This window comes from Gadus macrocephalus, chromosome 16, assembly GCF_031168955.1.
Source record: "Gadus macrocephalus chromosome 16, ASM3116895v1".
Taxonomy (NCBI): domain Eukaryota; kingdom Metazoa; phylum Chordata; class Actinopteri; order Gadiformes; family Gadidae; genus Gadus; species Gadus macrocephalus.
In genome coordinates this window covers 24,342,296-24,361,529 of record NC_082397.1, presented here as the reverse complement: position 1 = coordinate 24,361,529, position 19,234 = coordinate 24,342,296, and the positions used below count along the sequence as shown (strand labels likewise).

Genomic DNA, 19,234 nt, shown 5'->3' with positions numbered 1-19,234 from the left:
TCCCCGCTCAGGAGGATGTCCGCTCATTCGCTCTGCCGCTCAACGTTGTGCCAGGGCGCTCCGCTCAAAACCGCTCCGCGCTCATCTTAAATTTCCTGCCGCTCCGGCGAAATCGCTCCACGCTCCGCTCAAATTGTTACTTTTGTACTTCCCAAACTCCATCTTGCTACTCTCGCGGGCACACGAGCCAGTGTTGCGGGGGGGGGGGGGGTGGAAGGGTCTCACGTGACGCGTTTTATCCAATCAGGTTGCTTGGATGCTCCCATTGAAACTCATTCTATTCTACGTGAACCACCTACATGTAAGCCGCTAGAAGCAGTTAAAATCGGAGCGGACTGGAGCGGAGTGAAATCCCCGCTCCGGCCTTTGAATTTTGGAGCTCTGCGCTCCAACCCGCTCCAACCTATTTCTTCCGCTCCGCTCCACCACCTGCTCCACGCTCCGCTCCGCTCACATGCTCTGCTATCAACCAACCAGTACAACATACAGACTAAAACGGATAAGCTGAACAACTTTGCCAGACAAGTTGGGCTCAGTATCAACACTTCCAAAACACAAGTGATGTGTGTTAACTCCATCCCCACTGCACCCATCCTTGTAAATGAGGACCCACTGGAGTTTGTGGAAGATTTTACCTATCTGGGCAAGGACAGCGGGGCATCAAAAGACATCAAAGCAAGGCTGGGAAAGGCTCAGGGTGCCTTCACCCAACTCTGTCCCATCTGGAGATCAAAACAATACAGCCTTAAAACAAAGATGCTCCTATTCAACAGCAATGTAAAGTGTGTTCTGCTGTACGGTTCAGAGAGCTGGCGGGTTGTCAAAACATGAGGAGAATGGAAGTGTTCCATAATGGATGCCTCAGAAGAATATGCCAAATCTTTTGGCCTAATAAGATCTCAAACAATGACCTGTACAAAAAAACGGAAAATCTGGAGCATCACCAAGGAGATTACGCACAGACGCCTGAGATGGCTAGGACATGTGTTGAGGATGGAGCAGGACTGCATCACAAAGGTCGCCTTAAGATGGACACCACCAGGCAAAAAAGAAACCTGGGGGGCCAAAAACCACCTGGCGCAGAACTGTGACACAAGAGCTGAAACAGATGAACCTGTCACGGGGAGAGGCCCAACATGCTGCCAGGGACCAAGTGGAATGGAGTGCTCATTGAAGCCTTATGTCCCATAGGGGACAAAGAGTAGTAGTAGTAGTAGTACATTGTGTGGTATAATTGTGTCTATAGGCGCGTACATGGTCCTGGTGATAACGAGACAGCTTGCCAGTGATGACGCTCAAGCTTACGCGTGTTCCCGACAGCAAACGTTCATGTGTACTGCGGTGGGAATCTAAAAGTTCTTCACAGCAGTCAAATAAATATATCCAATAAAAAAAAGTCTGAACTAAACAGAACGCCTTTTTCCTTGTAGCCTATCACCTACTATCCTTTTGCTTTTATTAATGAGAAGCACATTGTATTGCCACTGTATGGAAGGCTGCACTTGCCCTTATCTAGTGCTGGTTTACCAGTACACAATGTTTAAAACTGAGCAAAGTCGATACCAACAGACGGTTACAACTTCAAACAAGAGTAAAGTATGCGATATGATGATCGATTCTTTTATATTGAGTAAAACGTTGATGTTCCGCCATGTTCATGCCCGTCACTAGTAAACCCTACGTCACCAACTGGCCAACTCTGTTATCAAAATCTGGCCCCTGTTGACGAACGGAAGTAGAATCATAAGAGTGTCATAAGGTGTCATTCACAAGAAATTTCCAACGTTGCGAAAATGTTTTCCCCCCATCATTTCCAGCAATTTGAACGCACTATATACTTCAATTCAAAGTGCTAACAATGCAATTTGCAACGGCCAAAATATACATACGTGAGGTTTTCAAAGGACATTTTCTCCAAAACTATACAGTAAAATCACATGGTTCATGTATAGTTTTTGAGAAAAGGTATTTTGAAACCTTACATATGCATATTTTGGCCGTTGCAAATTGCATTATGTTAGCACTTTGAAGTGAGATATAGAAAAAATTATACATAAGTTCCGGGACTGATTGATATGACTATACTAATCGTTGTACTGACTAGGGTCGATTGAAACTCTTTTCAGTTTAACGTCTTTTTCAAAATTGACTTTACGTATGCAAATAATTTCATCATGTGATCAACAACACACAGTTACAAGTGTAATTTAATACATATGTTGGACGATCGCTCTGTTTTTTTAACTTTGAACGTAAGTTGACATTTGTTTCAAACGCACCGCCTAGTCGGGACATTTGAAACACATATGCGGGACGAATGAAACAGCATATTTTAAACAGAAACTATTTACCTTATTCTTGTTTATATGAAACATAACGGACAACATACTAGTGTACTCGTCATTGCTTAAATTTCACATGATTTCTCATAATGTAAATAGGTCAAAAAATCTTTTTGTCCTGCGAGTAATTGTCAAGATGCACATTTCAATTAAAACTCACCTTTCTTGCTTTATACCAGTTGGACGGCTACATTTTACTTTTAATTTACTTATTTCCCTGTCCTAAGTCATGTTCAGGGATACATAGTTGAACATCCTGTTATTTATTTTAAACAAACTGGTGATGAGCGGCAGCGACTATACTGGCACTTCAACCTTTTTTGCCTCTTAACTTCAAAACTCTGACATTGCACACTTTAGGACAGGTTTAAGTACTAATTCATCTGTTGTATTGTCATATTATTATGCCATGAAACAAAAAACACAACTGTTTATTACAAACAAAAACTACCGCACAGAAGATATTACTTGCCGCACTCAAAAACAGGTTCGCGGGGATAACATTTGAACGGTATCACGTCATTACACAAAATTTCCTGGGGCTGGTCAGTCTTGCGTGCTGAACGTATTTACGAAATTTGACGTGAAAGACTTTTTCAAGGAAATCGCTGTGTTTCAATCGTCCCGTGTTTTAATCGACCCGGCTCTCCACTACTTGCAAACAAGGAACCATGTGATTTTACTGTATAGTTTTGGAGGAAATGTCATTTGAAAACCTCACGTGCATACTTGGTCCTTTGAAAACCCTTGTTTGTTGTGGACGTTTTCACGCCGATCTGGTTGCGATCGCAGCGATCCACACAAACGTAGGTGAAGGCTTATATTTTGAAAACGTTGCGAGATACCACATAAAGGCTGTTTAGAGTATGAGCGCACAAAGATTTGTGTGACAGCTGGCTTGACCGCGGATGAACGAATGACGGCTGACTTGACCGCAGTGCTGCTACACGTCAGTCCGTTACCAGGGAAACCGCAAGCCAGAACATCTTCTCGCTGAGTAGACGGTTTCTCAGACGGTTTCAAAGAGATATTAAGTTTAAATAGATGCCAACAACTAAAACAGTTTTCAAAACTAAAGGTTGTAGTAAGACCATATAGAGGCCATGCTTATATGGAACACGTTTTGGGGCTCTAGAGTAAATAATGGAGACACTATTGAAATTGTTGCAAACAAAATAATGGATAGCCCTATTGAAAATAGGCCAAATAAAAGTACCTAAAAAATAAGAAGAGATATATTTTTCAAAACTAAATGTTGTAGTAAGACCATATAGAGGCCATCCCTATATGGAATAAGTTTTGGGGCTCTAGAGTCAATAATGGCGACGCTATTGAAATTTCAACATTGTGGTCGTTTTCCATTTTGCACTTTGCAAAATGGAAAAGCTTGCGGGGGAAAGCCGACAGCTCATAGAAGCCAATGCAATTCACCGTTCGCTAAAGACGGCTCATTTGGATGAAAACAAGGTTGTAGCTGGTTCTCTACTACATTTAGCTAGAGGTGTCATTTGTGTCGCAACGATGTTTCACTGATGATCTATTGACCCGCAAACTCAGAATCTTCCAATTGTTTTCCATCTTTACGGAAGTCCAGCTGATTAGATGACGGAGGAACGATAAACGACAAACGACCGCGGATCACTCAAACGATTACCCGTATACTGCCCGATATACCAACATATTTCCTAGGGCCTTAGTAACGTTATCGTTCGCTTCCTAACTGCGTCATACACTTTTTCGTTCTTGAATCTTCTTTGTTTACTCTCTCACCAAGCCCCAACCGCAGCGAGTTCTATTTCATGTAGGCTACGCCGTCTAGGCTTCGCCTTATGGGCTTGTCCCGTGCGCGCGCTGAAAATTCAACTATGCACCTATCAGCGTGGGCACCGCCCACATTTCCCACGGTATCGTGTCTATATAACGCGGTGTATACCGTCGCTCATCCTCCCTTTTCTTTCAGCACTTGTGCTTGTCAGCAGATTAGAGAACTACCTAAGATGTCTTCAACGGAACAACGGATCTCCCTAGCCGGTGGCAGCGGCCCGGGAGAGGCCTCGGACAAACGGCCCTTTTCAGGGCCACCGGAGAGCGCTCCTGGGGCTAAGTCCTTCGCAGGACTCCTTTGCGCCTCCTGTCCCGCCTCCCTGGCACCGGGTGATGGGCACGTGGCGTGTTTTCGGTGCCTCGGCGCCGACCACGCCGCGGCTGCTATGGCGCCCTCTGTCACCTGTGTCTCATGCCGGAAGCTGTCTGAAGAAGGGATCCTCTCCAGACACCTCTACTTCTCCCCGGCGGTGGACCTGGCTGACGCCATTGACCTGTTCAGGGCCAGCCCGGACTACCACGATGGCGTCACCAACGCCGACGGCGACGCTGTCTCAATGGACGACGTCTTCGACGACTCGGCGTCCGGTGTTTCCCACTCCCGGGTTTCAACCGTCACCGCCGTGGAACGAGAGAGACCGCGCCGGATGGCCGATCTCTTCGGGGAGATCATGGCTGAGGCGGCGGCCATCAAAGGAATTCCTATGCCGGCCCCGCCTCTCGCCCCCATATCGGATGATATGCAGGGCGAGTGCTTTCGCACCCCATCGTCTTCCCGAAGGGTTACCCAGTGCCCCTTGTTCCCGCCTGTGCAGCACTTTTTCAGTGCTGCCGGTGGGGACCCTTCTACACTGAAGGCCCCTGTGAAGTCCTACACGGACTTCACCAACGTGGAAGGGTGGGCCGACACTCAGGCGAGGGGGATCCCTCGCCTGGAGCCTCCCCTGGCAGCGCTTCTCTGTCCGGGCGCCGGATGGCGCCCTAACGAAAAGCCGCTGCCCCCCGACCGCCTCCAGAAACAGATTGTCGGCCTAACGGACAGGGTGTTCGTTTGTGCCTCTCAATCTGCGGCGGCGGTCAACAACATCGCCATGCTCTCCTCCGCCATGGTCTCCTTGTCGGCTGACCGGGAGGCCTACGGCCCAGAGGAAGCCGCAAGATGGCTGGCGGTTTCCCGCTTTTCCAGCGCCATCCTCCAGCTATGCCAGCCGATAGCCGTTTCGGCCGGCCGGCATATGGCGTGGGCAACCATGATTCAGCGAATCATATGGCTCTCCCACACTGCGGTCCACTAGCGCCGGATGGCCTATTTGGTCCCCGGTTTTCCGAGGTTCTCGCGCACCAGCAGTCTGTCCGTGAGAATCGTTCCCGGTTCGGGGCGATTCTCACGGGCTCCTCCCACCAGCAGGCCGGGAGGAAGCGGGGTCCAGGCCGGGCCCAGCGTTCCAGGGGACCGCCTCCGACTCCAGCCCCGGTGCCGCAGCAGCCGCGGCCGCCGCCACCGCGGACGGGTGGAGCAGCGCCACGGACCGGAAAGTTCCGGAAGCTGGCTCCGACTTTTTCCTTCCCCAATAAAGAAAAAAATAAAGACCGTTCGACTGAACGGCAGTACATGGTACCCAAAGAGCGATATTCCTTAGGCCACCTGCGTCCTACGCTTGTGGCGCGTCCCTCCATGTTGCCTCTTTCCCCCCCTCAGCCCGGAGGCTGTAGGGTGGCGGTCGGACGGCGTGTTCACATGGCCTCTGGTTCACCTGCTTCTAAGAAGCGGCGTCCCTTGGAGCCTCATGGACGGATCGGAGACCCGTTGCACGAGCCCGTGGATACGGCCGCTTGTACCGGTCTCCTGGTTCCCCACATTATAGGTGAGGAGATGGGTCCGCGCGCTGTGGCTACAGCCTGCGGACAGCGCATGCGCACAGGTGCTGCGGCCGGACGTCTCGCTCCCTGTTCAGCGGGCACGAGCGCGACGTCTAGACAGCTCGTTGTTTTTACGGCTGCTAGTTCTGGTACGTCTCCTACGCTCGCTGAGCCTCCTCCCTTTCGTGGGAAGCCCCCCTTGGTTCACACGCAGTGTGGAGGCGGTAGGGGCAGAGGAATACGGGTTATTCCTGGACGGTCTTCCTCAGCTGTCGGCTCGCCCTCTCTCCAACCGCTATGCGTGTTGGCAAGAGCGGTGCGTTCTGCCATCGTGGTTGGACACCACGTTGAGATGGGGCCATCCCATACAGTTCAAGCGTCGTCCCCCACCCTTTATGGGGTTGGTGGAGACCTCGCTACGGGACCCGGCTGCGAGCACGGCTCTGGCAGCAGAGGTGGCACGTCTCTTGGTAAAGGGGGCCATCACTGTCGTTCCCCCCCACGAGTCTCACCTAGGTTTTTATTCCCGCTACTTCCTGGTTTCCAAGAAGTCAGGGGAAATGAGACCTATTCTGGATCTTCGCGTGTTCAACAGATTCGTTGCCACGAGGAAGTTCAGAATTCTCACGGTCGGAGCATTGTTCCGGTGTGTGAGAGAGGGCGATTGGTTCACATCCCTGGATCTCAAGGATGCTTACTTCCACGTCCCTGTTCAGCAGGCGCACAGGAAGTTTCTCCGCTTTGCCTATATGGGGATGGCGTACGAGTACCAGTGTCTGCCGTTCGGCTATTCACTGGCTCCGCGCACCTTCTCGAAGTGTGTGGAGACGGCGTTGGAACCGCTCAGACGTCAGGGAAAGAGGATTCTCTTCTACCTAGACGATCTGCTTATTCTGAGCAACTCAGAAGAGACCGCGAGAGGGGACACCATGTTGGTGATAAACCATCTCTCCTTCCTGGGTTTTGCCATCAACTGGGAGAAGAGCTCCCCGCTCCCCAGCCGGCAGACAGTCTACTTGGGGCTTTGCCTAGACTCAGCCACCATGACTGCGATGCTTTCGCCTCCTCGGCGAGACGCCATCCTGTCGGCGCTCTCCCGTTTTCACGTTCGCAGAAACGTGACCGCACTGTCCACCATGCGCCTGTTGGGGCTGATGGCAGCTGCCCACCCCGTGGTCCCCCTGGGTCTGCTTTTTATGCGCAGACTCCAGCGGTGGTTTGCTCGCCAACGGTTGGACCCCAGGCGACACAAGCTCAGGGTGCTCCTCGTCCCCCGTTCGGTGTCGCCAGACCTGGAATATTGGAAAGGACCCTCCGCCCTTCTCAAGGGTGTTCCCCTGGGCAGGGTGGCGTCCTACGTAGTGGTCTTCACGGACGCCTCGTTGACGGGTTGGGGAGGAACGTGCCTCTCTCACTCGGTCGGAGACAAGTGGCGCACGCCCCCTACAGCACACATAAATGTGTTGGAGCTCGACGCTGTGAGGAAAGTGCTGTTGCATTTCTTTCACCTGGTGCGCGGCCGCCACGTTCTGATCAGGACAGACAGCGTGTCGGCGGCGGCGTACATCAACAGACAGGGGGGAGTCCGCTCCCCTGCTCTCCACCGAAAGGCGGTCGAGCTCTGGCTTTGGGCTCATCAGTATCTCCGCAGTCTGAGAGCCCTGCATATCGCGGGCGCCCAGAACTTTGGGGCGGACCTCATGTCTCGAGGCGGTCCCCGCCGAGACGAGTGGCGGTTACATCCCGACATTGTCAGACTGATCTGGCAGAGGTTCGGGACAGCGCAGGTGGACCTCTTCGCGTCCCGGGAGAACACGCACTGCAGGTGGTGGTTCTCCCTCAGCCCTCGGGATCTTCCCCCGTTGGGGGTAGATGCGTTGGCACACACACCTTGGCCGCGGGCTCTCTTGTATGCGTTTCCCCCGCTCCAGCTGATCCTTCCTCTTCTGGAACGGGTCAGACAGGAGAGACTGTCCCTGATATTAGTGGCCCCGGAGAACCGTTCAGCTCTGTGGTTTCCAGAGCTGGCCGCGCTCTCGCGGTCGGCGCCTTGGCCAGTACCATTCAGGCCGGATGCGCTTTCACAGGCCCACGGGACGGTGCACCACCCGCCCGATGTCTCGGGACGGCTGTTGGTTTGGCTCCTGAGAGGTTGATCCTGCAGGGCAAAGGTTTGCCTGAGACGGTTATCAACACTATTCAGAGTGCTTGTGCGCCTTCTACTTCTTCCCTCTATGCGGCGAAGTGGTGCGCCTTCTCTAATTGGTGTGAGACGAACCACGCTGTCCCATCTCAATGCGAGGTGGGAAGCGTGCTTTCGTTTCTGCAAAACTTATTGGAAAAAGGTTTGGCCTTCTCCACTATCAAGGTCTATGCGGCAGCCGTTTCGGCTGGCCATGCAGGCTGTGATGGTGGACCGATCTTCAGCCATCCACTGGTCAAGAGATTCTTGCGTGGGGCTAGACGGGTTAGGCCTGTTTCACGCGTGCTTACACCACGCTGGGATCTCCCCACCGTGTTGCGCGGATTGTCCAGGGATCCTTTCGAGCCTCTCTCTCAGGCCCCTTTGGATGCCCTGTCATTTAAGACGGCGCTCTTGTTGGCCTTGGTTTCTGCCAAGCGGGCCGGTGAGCTAACCGCTCTGTCTGTCAGCCCGAGTTGCTTGTTGCTAAACGAGGACAGCTCCTTCGCGTTGCTCAGACCTAATCCTGCGTTCCTCCCGAAGAACATTAATAGTTCTTTTCGGTCGAGGGATATTGTGCTTAAGGCTTTTCACCCCCCGCCTCATTCTAGTGAGGCGGAGGCGGAGTTGCATCTCCTGTGCCCGGTTCGGGCGTTGGCTATGTACGTGAATCGCTCGGCAGCGTTCCGCTCCACACAACAGTTGTTTGTGTGTTATAGCGACGCTATAGGGCCGCGCTCTCTCTAAGCAGCGGTTTTCTCGCTGGGTATGTGAGGGTGTTTGCCTAGCCTACTCTCGGCAGGGCTTGGCGCCACCGTTGGGCGTTAAAGCTCACTCCACACGGAGCGTGGCCGCTTCAACGGCTCTACTCAAGGGCGTTTCGGTGGAAGACATCTGCGCGGCTGCGTCTTGGTCTTCCCCCGGCCCCTTTGTCCGTTTTTACATGTTAGACATGTCCAGGGGCTCACTCTGCAACTCTGCGCTAGAGTCCGGGACCCCTTTTACGGCTTAAGAATATAGACATGTTCTTTAAAGCGTCGTGGTTGGATTTCCTCTCGCCGGCTGGCGAGTTGGACTTGATTACCGGTCTTACTCTCCCACCTTTTTTCAAATGAAAAACAGGCTGGGGGGTTTTCTATTGGCTCGCCAATTGTCTGGTGGTTTTGTTTACCAGTGTGGCACTCCCGCCGTTTTCTTCAAATAAGAAACGGCCGAGAGAGTCCCATTATTGGAGAGCCGAATTCCGTAGCTCCGCCCCCGGTGGTAGCGGACCTAATGGAAACCTAGTTGCTCTGGTTTTTCTTTTCCTTTCATGGGTTCCATGAAGCCCGGAATAGAGCCGGAGTCTTTACAGACTCACTTTTTTCTCCCTTGATCATTGCCTTGCTTGATCTAGGAGGAATTAGTTTTTTATAAAGCTGTTGTGTTTTACACTTCCTTGGCTTTTTGAGTCTTAATGTGTTCTGGTGACTTAGGTCTTTTTGACTGGGGTCCAGCAGGAGTACATTGATCGGGCTCCGCTCGCAGCTTCACCTTAGCCCATAAGGCGAAGCCTAGACGGCGTAGCCTACATGAAATAGAACGATAGTTATGTTATTATAACTCTAGTTCTATGATTGTAGGCGTAGCCGTCTAGTTTCCCACCTGCTGTACCCTCCAATTGCTGAAAGAAAAGCTTGGAGGATGAGCGACGGTATACACCGCGTTATATAGACACGATACCGTGGGAAATGTGGGCGGTGCCCACGCTGATAGGTGCATAGTTGAATTTTCAGCGCGCGCAGGCGCGCGCACGGGACAAGCCCATAAGGCGAAGCCTAGACGGCTACGCCTACAATCATAGAACTAGAGTTATAATAACATAACTATCGTTCTAGCAGCATCCAATGCGGAAGTGACAAACATTGTAGTAGCACCGGGTGGCCACTACGAGGTGGTACCAAGAGTGAACAATTCTTCGTTGACTCACTTGTTAAACAGGCCGTTTTCCCAGTCTTATTAAACCTATTTACAGCCTGGTCCAAAAAACGTTTCTAGTCGGTTTAGATCATATCGCCATGACAACACTGAGGGGGGTGATATTTTTTTAGCATGCTAGTTTTTATTTTATGGAGGTTAACATTTATGAATAATTAGGGGCGCGGCCTCTTGAGTGAACGCTAGCCGCTGACCCTCACCTTGACTCAGAGGCTAGTTTTCAGGATAAGCATGCTATCTCTGTCATCTTGACCTCGACTGCATTCATTCCTATTGTACATTCAGGTGCCAAGATGCCTTGCTCTGCGGTAAACTATACCAACCGATCGATGAGCTAGGGGCTAATTCGGTGTATGTCACCTAGATGGGTGTATCTCCCTCCCCCCGACTTCACATCAATGCCCTTTTTTGGTTCGAGGAAATGAGGCGGTGTCAAACTTTGACATGCAGTTGGAATAATTGAGGTCTGCCCGGATGCTACATCCATTTTATATACTATCTGGTACTCACACGCACCACCGTTACCCCTGGTTACCATACGTTCGGTCCAAGCGTACCCCTGTTACATTTTGATTCAGTCATTATCAATTGGATAATTCATTATTAAATGGATGGATTTATTTATTAATTCATTATTTATTAATGTCCTTGTTCATTCATGTTTTTTTCACGTTTTATTGTGCAGTCCCGGGCTGCATGACCTTGTCCTCCCTGAACCCTGTTTGGAGGTCAAACCACTGACTGGGCTTTGATTCATGAGAGCCCTTAAATAATAACCGTCTGTAATCAGTGATTAATGGTTAACCGCTGATTGTGGACCGAAGCAATAATCTGCATCACTGAGCCTAGTCCTCTGGGGAAGGATTGGACCGATTTAACATCATTTGGATCTTTACCTTTCTCTTAAACGTGAGCTGTGGACCTGGTCTTGGGGTCTCTGTGGGGTCCGGTCCCTCAGAGCTGTGGACCTGGTCTTGGGGTCTCTGTGGGGTCCGGTCCCTCAGAGCTGTGGACCTGGTCTTGGGGTCTCTGTGGGGTCCGGTCCCTCAGAGCTGTGGACCTGGTCTGGGGGTCTCTGTGGGGTCTGGTCCCTCAGAGCTGTGGACCTGGTCTGGTGGTCTCTGTCGGGTCCGGTCCCTCAGAGTTGTGGGATCCTGGTCTGGTGGTCTCTGTCGGGTCCGGTCCCTCAGAGGTAGGAACCTGGTCTGGTGGGGTCCCGGTCCCTCAGAGGTAGGAACCTGGTCTGGTGGGGTCCCGGTCCCTCAGAGGTAGGAACCTGGTCTTGTGGGGTCCCGGTCCCTCAGAGGTAGGAACCTGGTCTGGTGGGGTCCCGGTCCCTCAGAGGTAGGGACCTGGTCTGGTGGGGTCCCGGTCCCTCAGAGGTAGGAACCTGGTCTGGTGGGGTCCCGGTCCCTCAGAGGTAGGGACCTGGTCTGGTGGGTTCCGGTCCCTCAGAGATAAGGGGGCTACATGAGGCTCATCTCTTAGCAGGACACTCACGTGTGTGAGGTCAACCTCACAATTGGAGAGATCTTCTGATGGTGGGAGTGGACCTGGGAGACCACCCAGGATGTGAAGGCCAGGGGGTAAAGGGGGCTTCTTGTAGGTTGACCCATAGAAAGTCTTTAGTCTTTACTTCCACTCTCTAGTTAGGGTTGATAGATTGCTAATTAAAGGAGGCCCATATATCTCTGATGTATTTTAACAATCCCACTATTAAAACCACATTGTTCTCTTTAGATATCATCAGTGCTATTATACAGACACATTGGCCCCCAGGGACATGCATACAGTTAGGAGCACTGTGGCTCTTGTGTCATAGTCCCCCCCATAGGCCCCTCCTTGCAGGGACTTTGTGTGGGGCTATGGCTGTTGACTGAAGAAAGGCTCTCTCTGAAACACTCTTCCTCGTTGCCTGGATTTACGTGTTTGAGGCTATATGTAACAAATGGAATACAGCAGTTATTATTATTGGTATGCTTTGAACGGAAATTCTGGCAAAAAGGTTTTCCCTTACTGCCCATGGTTACTACTGCACATTTGTGTACTACATAATGGCCTGATTCCATGTAACTTGGGCATAATGTATCATACTATATACTGTAACTATCTCCATTGCATCAGCTATCGAATAGGCTGTTTGATTGCACTATATTTATAGAGCAGGTATGTGCCATACCGGAACCTCATGCTCTTTCCTTGCTGGTTAAATGCTAACTAGATAACTAACTCAATAACTATCTAGATAACTAACTTGAGAACTTACTAGATAACTACCTGGATAACTAACAAGATAACTAACTAGATAACTAACTAGATAACTAACTAGATAACTACCTAGATGACTAACAAGATAACTAACTAGATAACTAACTAGATAACTACCTAGATGACTAACAAGATAACTAACTAGATAACTACCTAGTTAACTAACTAGATCTGGGTGAGTTCACATTGTGTTTCTCTGCCCTGATCCTGAAAGACAAATGATCCGACCGATCAGCGCTGGGTGGAGGGAACAACCCAAGCCCACCTCCAGCCTAATGACTCTCCCCCCCGTCTCCCTACCAAGGCAAGGCGGTGGGCATCGTCACCACCACCCGGGTGCAGCATGCCACCCCCGCCACCAGCTATGCCCACAGCGCCAGCAGGAAGTGGTACAGCGACGCTGACCTGCCCGCCTCCGCCAGGACCAACAACTGTACGGACATTGCCTCGCAGCTCCTCAGCAACACGGACATTGACGTGAGCCGCCATGACACCTCCGCTGCCATGACCTCGTCCCGTGGTCCCAGGACCACGGGACGAGCACACACACCTTAAAGATCTCATATCATGCTTTTTTAGGGTTAATAATTGCATTTGGGGGTACAACTAGAATAGGGTTACATCCCTTTTTGTTAAAAATACTGTGTATTATTCTCACACTGTTCATTTCTGCAAAACCAATTTCAGCATCTTTCAAAAAGTTCTGATTTGTATCATTTCGTTTAAGCCCCCCCTCCTGAGTAGCCCAGTCAGCTGTGATGGTGGATGCCCACTTTGTTGCGATTGGTCGAACCTTTTGCCCGTGTTTCGGCAAATTCCCCCCCCCCCAGCACCTCCACTACAGTCTGACCTCACACTGTTACGGAAGTAAAGTTTGAGCGCAAACAAGCCATTACACACACTTATTGAGGGGCGTACTCCCCCTGGCTCGGACTTCGATTTTTCTAGCTTAGCAGCCTAAAGCAAAGCAAAAGGATAATATCACCCCTTTAAATGCCTATCCTCCCCATCCCGCTGCCCCTCTGTCTGCATCTCAAACCACAATTCTGGGACCTTTTAATGTCCCAGACATTTAAAGGTTTCTGCCACCAACATAGACAGCTCAGTGTACTATATGCTTGTGCTGGGCACAGGGGTGTTTGCCCATAGGTCTCTGTATTCCTGGGTTCAGATCCATGCCTATGTCTAAAGTTTGTATATATATATACACACTGTATGTGTCTATGTACAGGATGTATTTGTGTGTTGTTCCAGGTGATCATTGGGGGGGGCAGGAAGTACATGACCCCCAGGGGCACCCGGGACCCCGAGTACCCCCGGGACTACTCCTCCAGGGGCCGCAGGAAGGACGGACGCCACCTCATCCAGGAGTGGCAGAGCCTGAAGGCCGGCAAGGTGCTGTGAGGAGGGCCTGGCTTTGAGGGTCTAGTGATTCCGAGAGGGCGTGTCTCTTAGGTTCTAGTGATTCAGAGAAGGCGTGTCTCTTAGGTTCTAGTGATCCTCAGAGAGGGCGTGTGTCTTTGGTTCCAGTGATCCACCGTCTTCACGGCACTTCAGGCCAGAAGAGGGGAGTGGTGGAGGAGAGAGGACCTAAAGGCCGGTAGAATCTGTCTGGTGACCTATGATCCACTAACTCAAAGACATCATGGCTGCAGCCCTCTACCTGCATGAGGTGGAACCAAAGTTTCAATGAGAGACGTTCAAGCTGGTTTTACATTCTTAACACATGACCATCACCATTATGTGTTACTATTAGAAACAACATGTAACATGCTGGGAACTCACGAAGAGACTCAATACTCACTCGTTCAGAGTTAACCTTGACTCTAAATAGCCCTGCCCCCTCTCCCCCCCAGTTCCCCTCCTTCTTTACTCACCTAAAAACTCCCTTCTTACTCACTTATTGTATGTTGTACCTCATGGCACTTAAAGATAGTACTTAGCATTGTGTTACATCTTATCCTAGCTATCTTGTTGTAGACAGGGAATTGGTTAACTTGGTAATTGTTAGTACTTGGCACTTGGTTCTATGAACATCCTTACTGTACGACGATATATTGTTGTTTCTTCTTCTTCTGACAAATGTACTTATTATAATTCTTTGTATAAAAAATTGCTAAATTCCCAAAAGTTTAATGTTAATATAAATATATGTGTGTATGTGTGTATGTGTGTGTGTGTGCGTGCATGTGTGTGTATCTCCATGGGTTATGTGTGGACAGGTAGCGCATTACGTCTGGAACAAAACTGACTTTGATGCAGTTGACCCTGAAACAACAGACTACCTTATGGGTAAGTCTTTCTCTCGCTCTCTCTCTCCCCCTCTCTCTCTCTGTCTGAGTGTTGGTGTGTTTGTGCCCCCACAGCCTTGTTTGAACCCGGGGACATGCACTTCGACCTGGAGAGAGACCCCCTCATGGACCCATCCATTGCTGAGACCACGGAGAAGGCCATCCGCATCCTCAGCAGGAACCCTAATGGCTTCTTCCTACTGGTGGAGGGTGAGGGCACACACACATACACACACACTAGCACACAAACACTCACACACTAGCACACATACACGCACACACACACACACGAACACACACACACACACACACACACACACACACACACACACACACACACACACACATACATACACACACACACACACACACACACACACACACACACACACACACACACACACACACACACACACACACACACACACACATACACACACACACACACACCACTCATACACCACTCCCTGGACCCACCCCTGGGTCCCCTCCCTCTGATCCCTGTGGGGCTTTCTCACACTGCTCCTGGAACCTTGGTCCTGGGTTCTCCAGGGTCCTGGGACCTCCAGGGTCCGGGCTCTCCTGGGTCCAGGGCCCTGGCTCTCCTGGGCCAGGGCTCCCCTGGGTCCAGGGCCCCCGCTCCCCTTGGGCCAGGGCTCCCCTGGGTCCAGGGCCCCCGCTCCCCTTGGTCCAGGGCGCTGGCTCCCCTGGGTCCCCTCCCTATGATCCCCTCCCTCTGATCCACAGGAGGCCGTATCGACCAGGCCCATCACGCAGGCCGCGGCTCCATGGCGCTGCACGAGGCGGTGGCGTTGGACCGGGCCGTGGGCAAGGCCCTGGAGCTGACCAATGAGGAGGAGACCCTCACCGTGGTGACGGCGGACCACTCCCACCCCCTGGTCATCAACGGATACCCCTTCAGAGGGAACAGCATTTTGGGTAATAATAATCATCATAATGTAGGAATAACAATGCCCTTCTACTTTAGTACACCTGACACAAGTTACTGCTTTGAAAAGGTATCAGGCCAAAGGGCCGGGTGATTCACCTTTACACTTAAAGCCAATATGCTGCAGCCTGAGTCCAATCAGTGAGCAGTTAATCAATAGGTGCGTTTTAAAAGCTGGTTTATCCGAGACTAAGCATGTTAGTGTAATAAAACCCTCCCTGCTGCCCACGCCGCCGCCCTACACACACCTCTCACTGATACTTTAATACAGTCCATTGTTTGAGGCAACAATATATTTAGTGGGTGTGCGGGTGTTCTTGTGTGTGCATGCTTAGGTATGTGTGTTTGTGTTTGTATTTGTATGTACTCCTGCTTGGGTTTGTGGGTGTTTGTGTTTCCGTGTGTGTGTGTGTTGTGTTTGGTTGCATGATTTAGCCTGTGTTTGTGTGCGTGTGTGTGTGTGTGTATGTGTGGTGTGTGTGTGTTTGTGTGTCTGTGTATGTATGTGTAAGTCAGTTTGCGTGGGTGTGTTTGGTTGCGTGATTTAGCCTGTGTGTGTGTGTATGTTTTTTTAAGTGGGTGTGTTTGGTTGCATGCTTTAGCCTGTGTGTGTGTTTGTGTGTGTTTGTTTGAATTCTTTAGCCAGTGACTGTGTGTGTGTGTGTATGTGCGTGTGTGTGTATTTGGGTGTTTGTGCGTGTGAGAGGTGTATGTGCTGCCTATTCAGGTACATGAGTGGAACCGATGCCATGTGAAAGTGAAGGTTCAAGTGAGGAGTCTATCGTGTTATGAATATGTGCTATTGTGTGCAGTTGCAAATTGTCATTATCATTACATTATACATGTAATAATATAATGCATATTATCTTTGTAGAATGTTTGAAAGCGTGCCCCTTTACATGTGTATAACATTTACGTTTAACAAATTACATTTAAATTATGACGTATGATATTTAAGGTTACAGTATGTGATGTTTGTTCAGGTAAATCCCCCCTGTGGGCCTCGGACATGATGCCCTTCACCACCCTGATGTACGGGAACGGACCCGGGAACAAGATGGAGGGAGGGAAGCGCCCCGACATCCGTAAGGTCGATACAAGTAAGACTGTCCTCTTCTTTATAGTGACCAACCAGCACCAGTCTTTATAGTCACCAACCAGCACCAGTCTTTATAATCACCAACCAGCACCAGTCTTCACAGTCACCCACCAGCACCAGTCTTTATAGTGACCAACCAGCACCAGTCTTTATAATCACCAACCAGCACCAGTCTTTATAATCACCAACCAGCACCAGTCTTCACAGTCACCCACCAGTACCAGTCTTTATAGTCACCAACCAGCACCAGTCTTTATAATCACCAACCAGCACCAGTCTTCACAGTCACCCACCAGCACCAGTCTTTATAGTCACCAACCAGCACCAGTCTTTATAATCACCAACCAGCACCAGTCTTTATAATCACCAACCTGCACCAGTCTTCACAGTCACCCACCAGCACCAGTCTTTATAGTCACCAACCAGCACCAGTCTTTATATTGACCGACCAGCATCAGTCTTTATATTGACTGACCATCACCAGTCTTTACATTGACCGACCATCACCAGTCTTTATATTGACCGACCATCACCAGTCTTTATATTGACCGACCATCACCAGTCTTTATATTGACCGACCAGCACCTGTCTTTATAGTCACCGACCAGCGCCAGTCTTTATAGTCACAACCCAGCACCAGTCTTTACCAGCTGGCTTGTGGTAACTTGTAGACTTACACAAAGCTAGCAAGCTAGGGGCCCTGGTTAGCGGTCAGCATCCCAGGGGCCCTGGCTACAGTCAGTAACCTAGGGGCCCTGTTTAGCGGTCAGTGACACAGGGGCCCAGGCTAGCGGTCAGTAACCCAGGGGCCCTAGTTAGCAGTCATAAAACCCAGGGGCCCTGGTTAGTGCTGTTAATGCTAGTTAATGCTGGACTCACATTTTACTTCTTATTTTTCAACACACACATCCAGACTTCTGAAATTGAAGGGCTTTTTCCCCCACAAACACACACACACACACACGAAAAGTGCTATACAATTGCAATAAATTACTGTCATTACTATTATTTTTACCTACACATATGCACATTTGCACACATAGTGGAACTAACACCTCCCATCCTCCTCATCCTGATCCTCCTCCTCACTCCTCATCTCTTCCTCCTCTCCTACTCCTCCTGCTCCTCTCCTCCTTCTCTCAACCTCCTCCTGCTCCTCCTTCTCCCCCCCCTGTTCCTCTCCTTCTCCTGCTCATCCTCTCCCTCCTCCTCTCCTCCTGCTCCTCTCTTCTCCTCCTCCTGCTCTCCTCCTTCTCCCTTTCCTCCTCCTCTCCCACTTGCTCCTCCTCCTCCTCCCTCTACTCCTCCTCTCCCTCTTGCTCCTCCTCCTCCCTCTACTCCTCCTCGCCCTCTTGCTCCTCCTCCTCCCTCTACTCCTCCTCTCCCTCTTGCTCCTCCTCCTCCCTCTACTCCTCCTCTCCCTCTTGCTCCTCCTCCTCCCTCTACTCCTCCTCTCCCACTTGCTCCTCCTCCTCCTCCCTCTACTCCTCTCCCTCCCGCTCCTCCTGCTACTCCTCCTCCAGAGACCAGCAGCTATGTCCAACTGGCGGCCGTGCCGCTGAAGTCGGCCACGCATGGGGGTGAGGACGTGGTGATCCTGGCGCGCGGGCCCATGGCCCACCTCCTCCAGGGGGTCCACGAGCAGAGCTACATCGCCCACGCCATGGCTTACGCCGCCTGCGTGGGCACAGACCGCAGGCACTGCGCCGCCAGACCGGCTGTTGCTGCTGCCCGCAACCAAGCAGGGCCATGAGAGAGAGAGAGAGAGAGAGAGAGAGAGAGAGAGAGAGAGAGAGAGAGAGAGAGAGAGAGAGAGAGAGAGAGAGAGAGAGAGAGAGAGAGAGAGAGAGAGAGAGAGAGAGAGAGAGAGAGAGAGATGAATAGAAAGAGAACCCCAAATTTTTTTAAAACCTCAGGATTGAGCTTGAAAGAATATGTGTATGCTGCATTAATGATTCTGGCATTCTTCCAGAGTATACCTCTGTTGTTTATGTAAATGACAAAATGTGTATTTCACAACCCACTGTGAGGAGAAGATCCTATGATGAGTTGAATGTATTTTTCCAACAGTGTCTCTTATTGCATGCTCGTAAATTTGTGTTTAATGTGCACAGAGAAGCATCTGAACTCGATGACATCACACAGGAGGCAATTCATTATTCAGCATATTAAAACATCATCTTTTTATGTCTCTCATTAAGAATTGTCCCTTTGGACCTCAGTTGTTCTCATTCAATTATTATGAATCCTTATTGTATGGATACTATATTTTGAGCAGTTCCGCCTGGTCCTTGCTGCAGCAGCAGCAGCAGCAGCTCAATGCCGCTCCGCGTGCTGCAGAGGGCGCCACAGCTCCACAGAGAGACACGGGCCCACGGATGGCGCAGCTTCAGGACTTCGTTCTTGTTGCCGCATTTCACTGTTATGAAATAGGTTCCCTGC

General features: G+C 50.6%; 1 protein-coding gene across 2 annotated transcripts in view; it reads left to right on the top strand.

Moving 5' to 3' along the window:
• The window catches only part of alp3 (alkaline phosphatase 3), a 33,957-nt gene extending 14,980 nt beyond the window's left edge, over positions 1-18,977 (top strand). The window contains exons 5-12 of one of the 2 annotated variants that reach the window (XM_060075556.1): positions 12,758-12,930; positions 13,708-13,848; positions 14,676-14,745; positions 14,820-14,954; positions 15,492-15,683; positions 16,677-16,793; positions 18,316-18,577; positions 18,670-18,977. In XM_060075556.1, coding sequence (XP_059931539.1) covers positions 12,758-12,930; positions 13,708-13,848; positions 14,676-14,745; positions 14,820-14,954; positions 15,492-15,683; positions 16,677-16,793; positions 18,316-18,545 — 1,058 coding nt within the window. In that variant the 3' untranslated portion in view covers positions 18,546-18,577; positions 18,670-18,977. Of the gene's footprint in view, positions 1-12,757; positions 12,931-13,707; positions 13,849-14,675; positions 14,746-14,819; positions 14,955-15,491; positions 15,684-16,676; positions 16,794-18,315 lie in introns of both variants that reach the window. The other variant, XM_060075555.1, reaches the window with a different exon arrangement.
• The last annotated feature ends 257 nt before the right edge of the window (positions 18,978-19,234 follow it).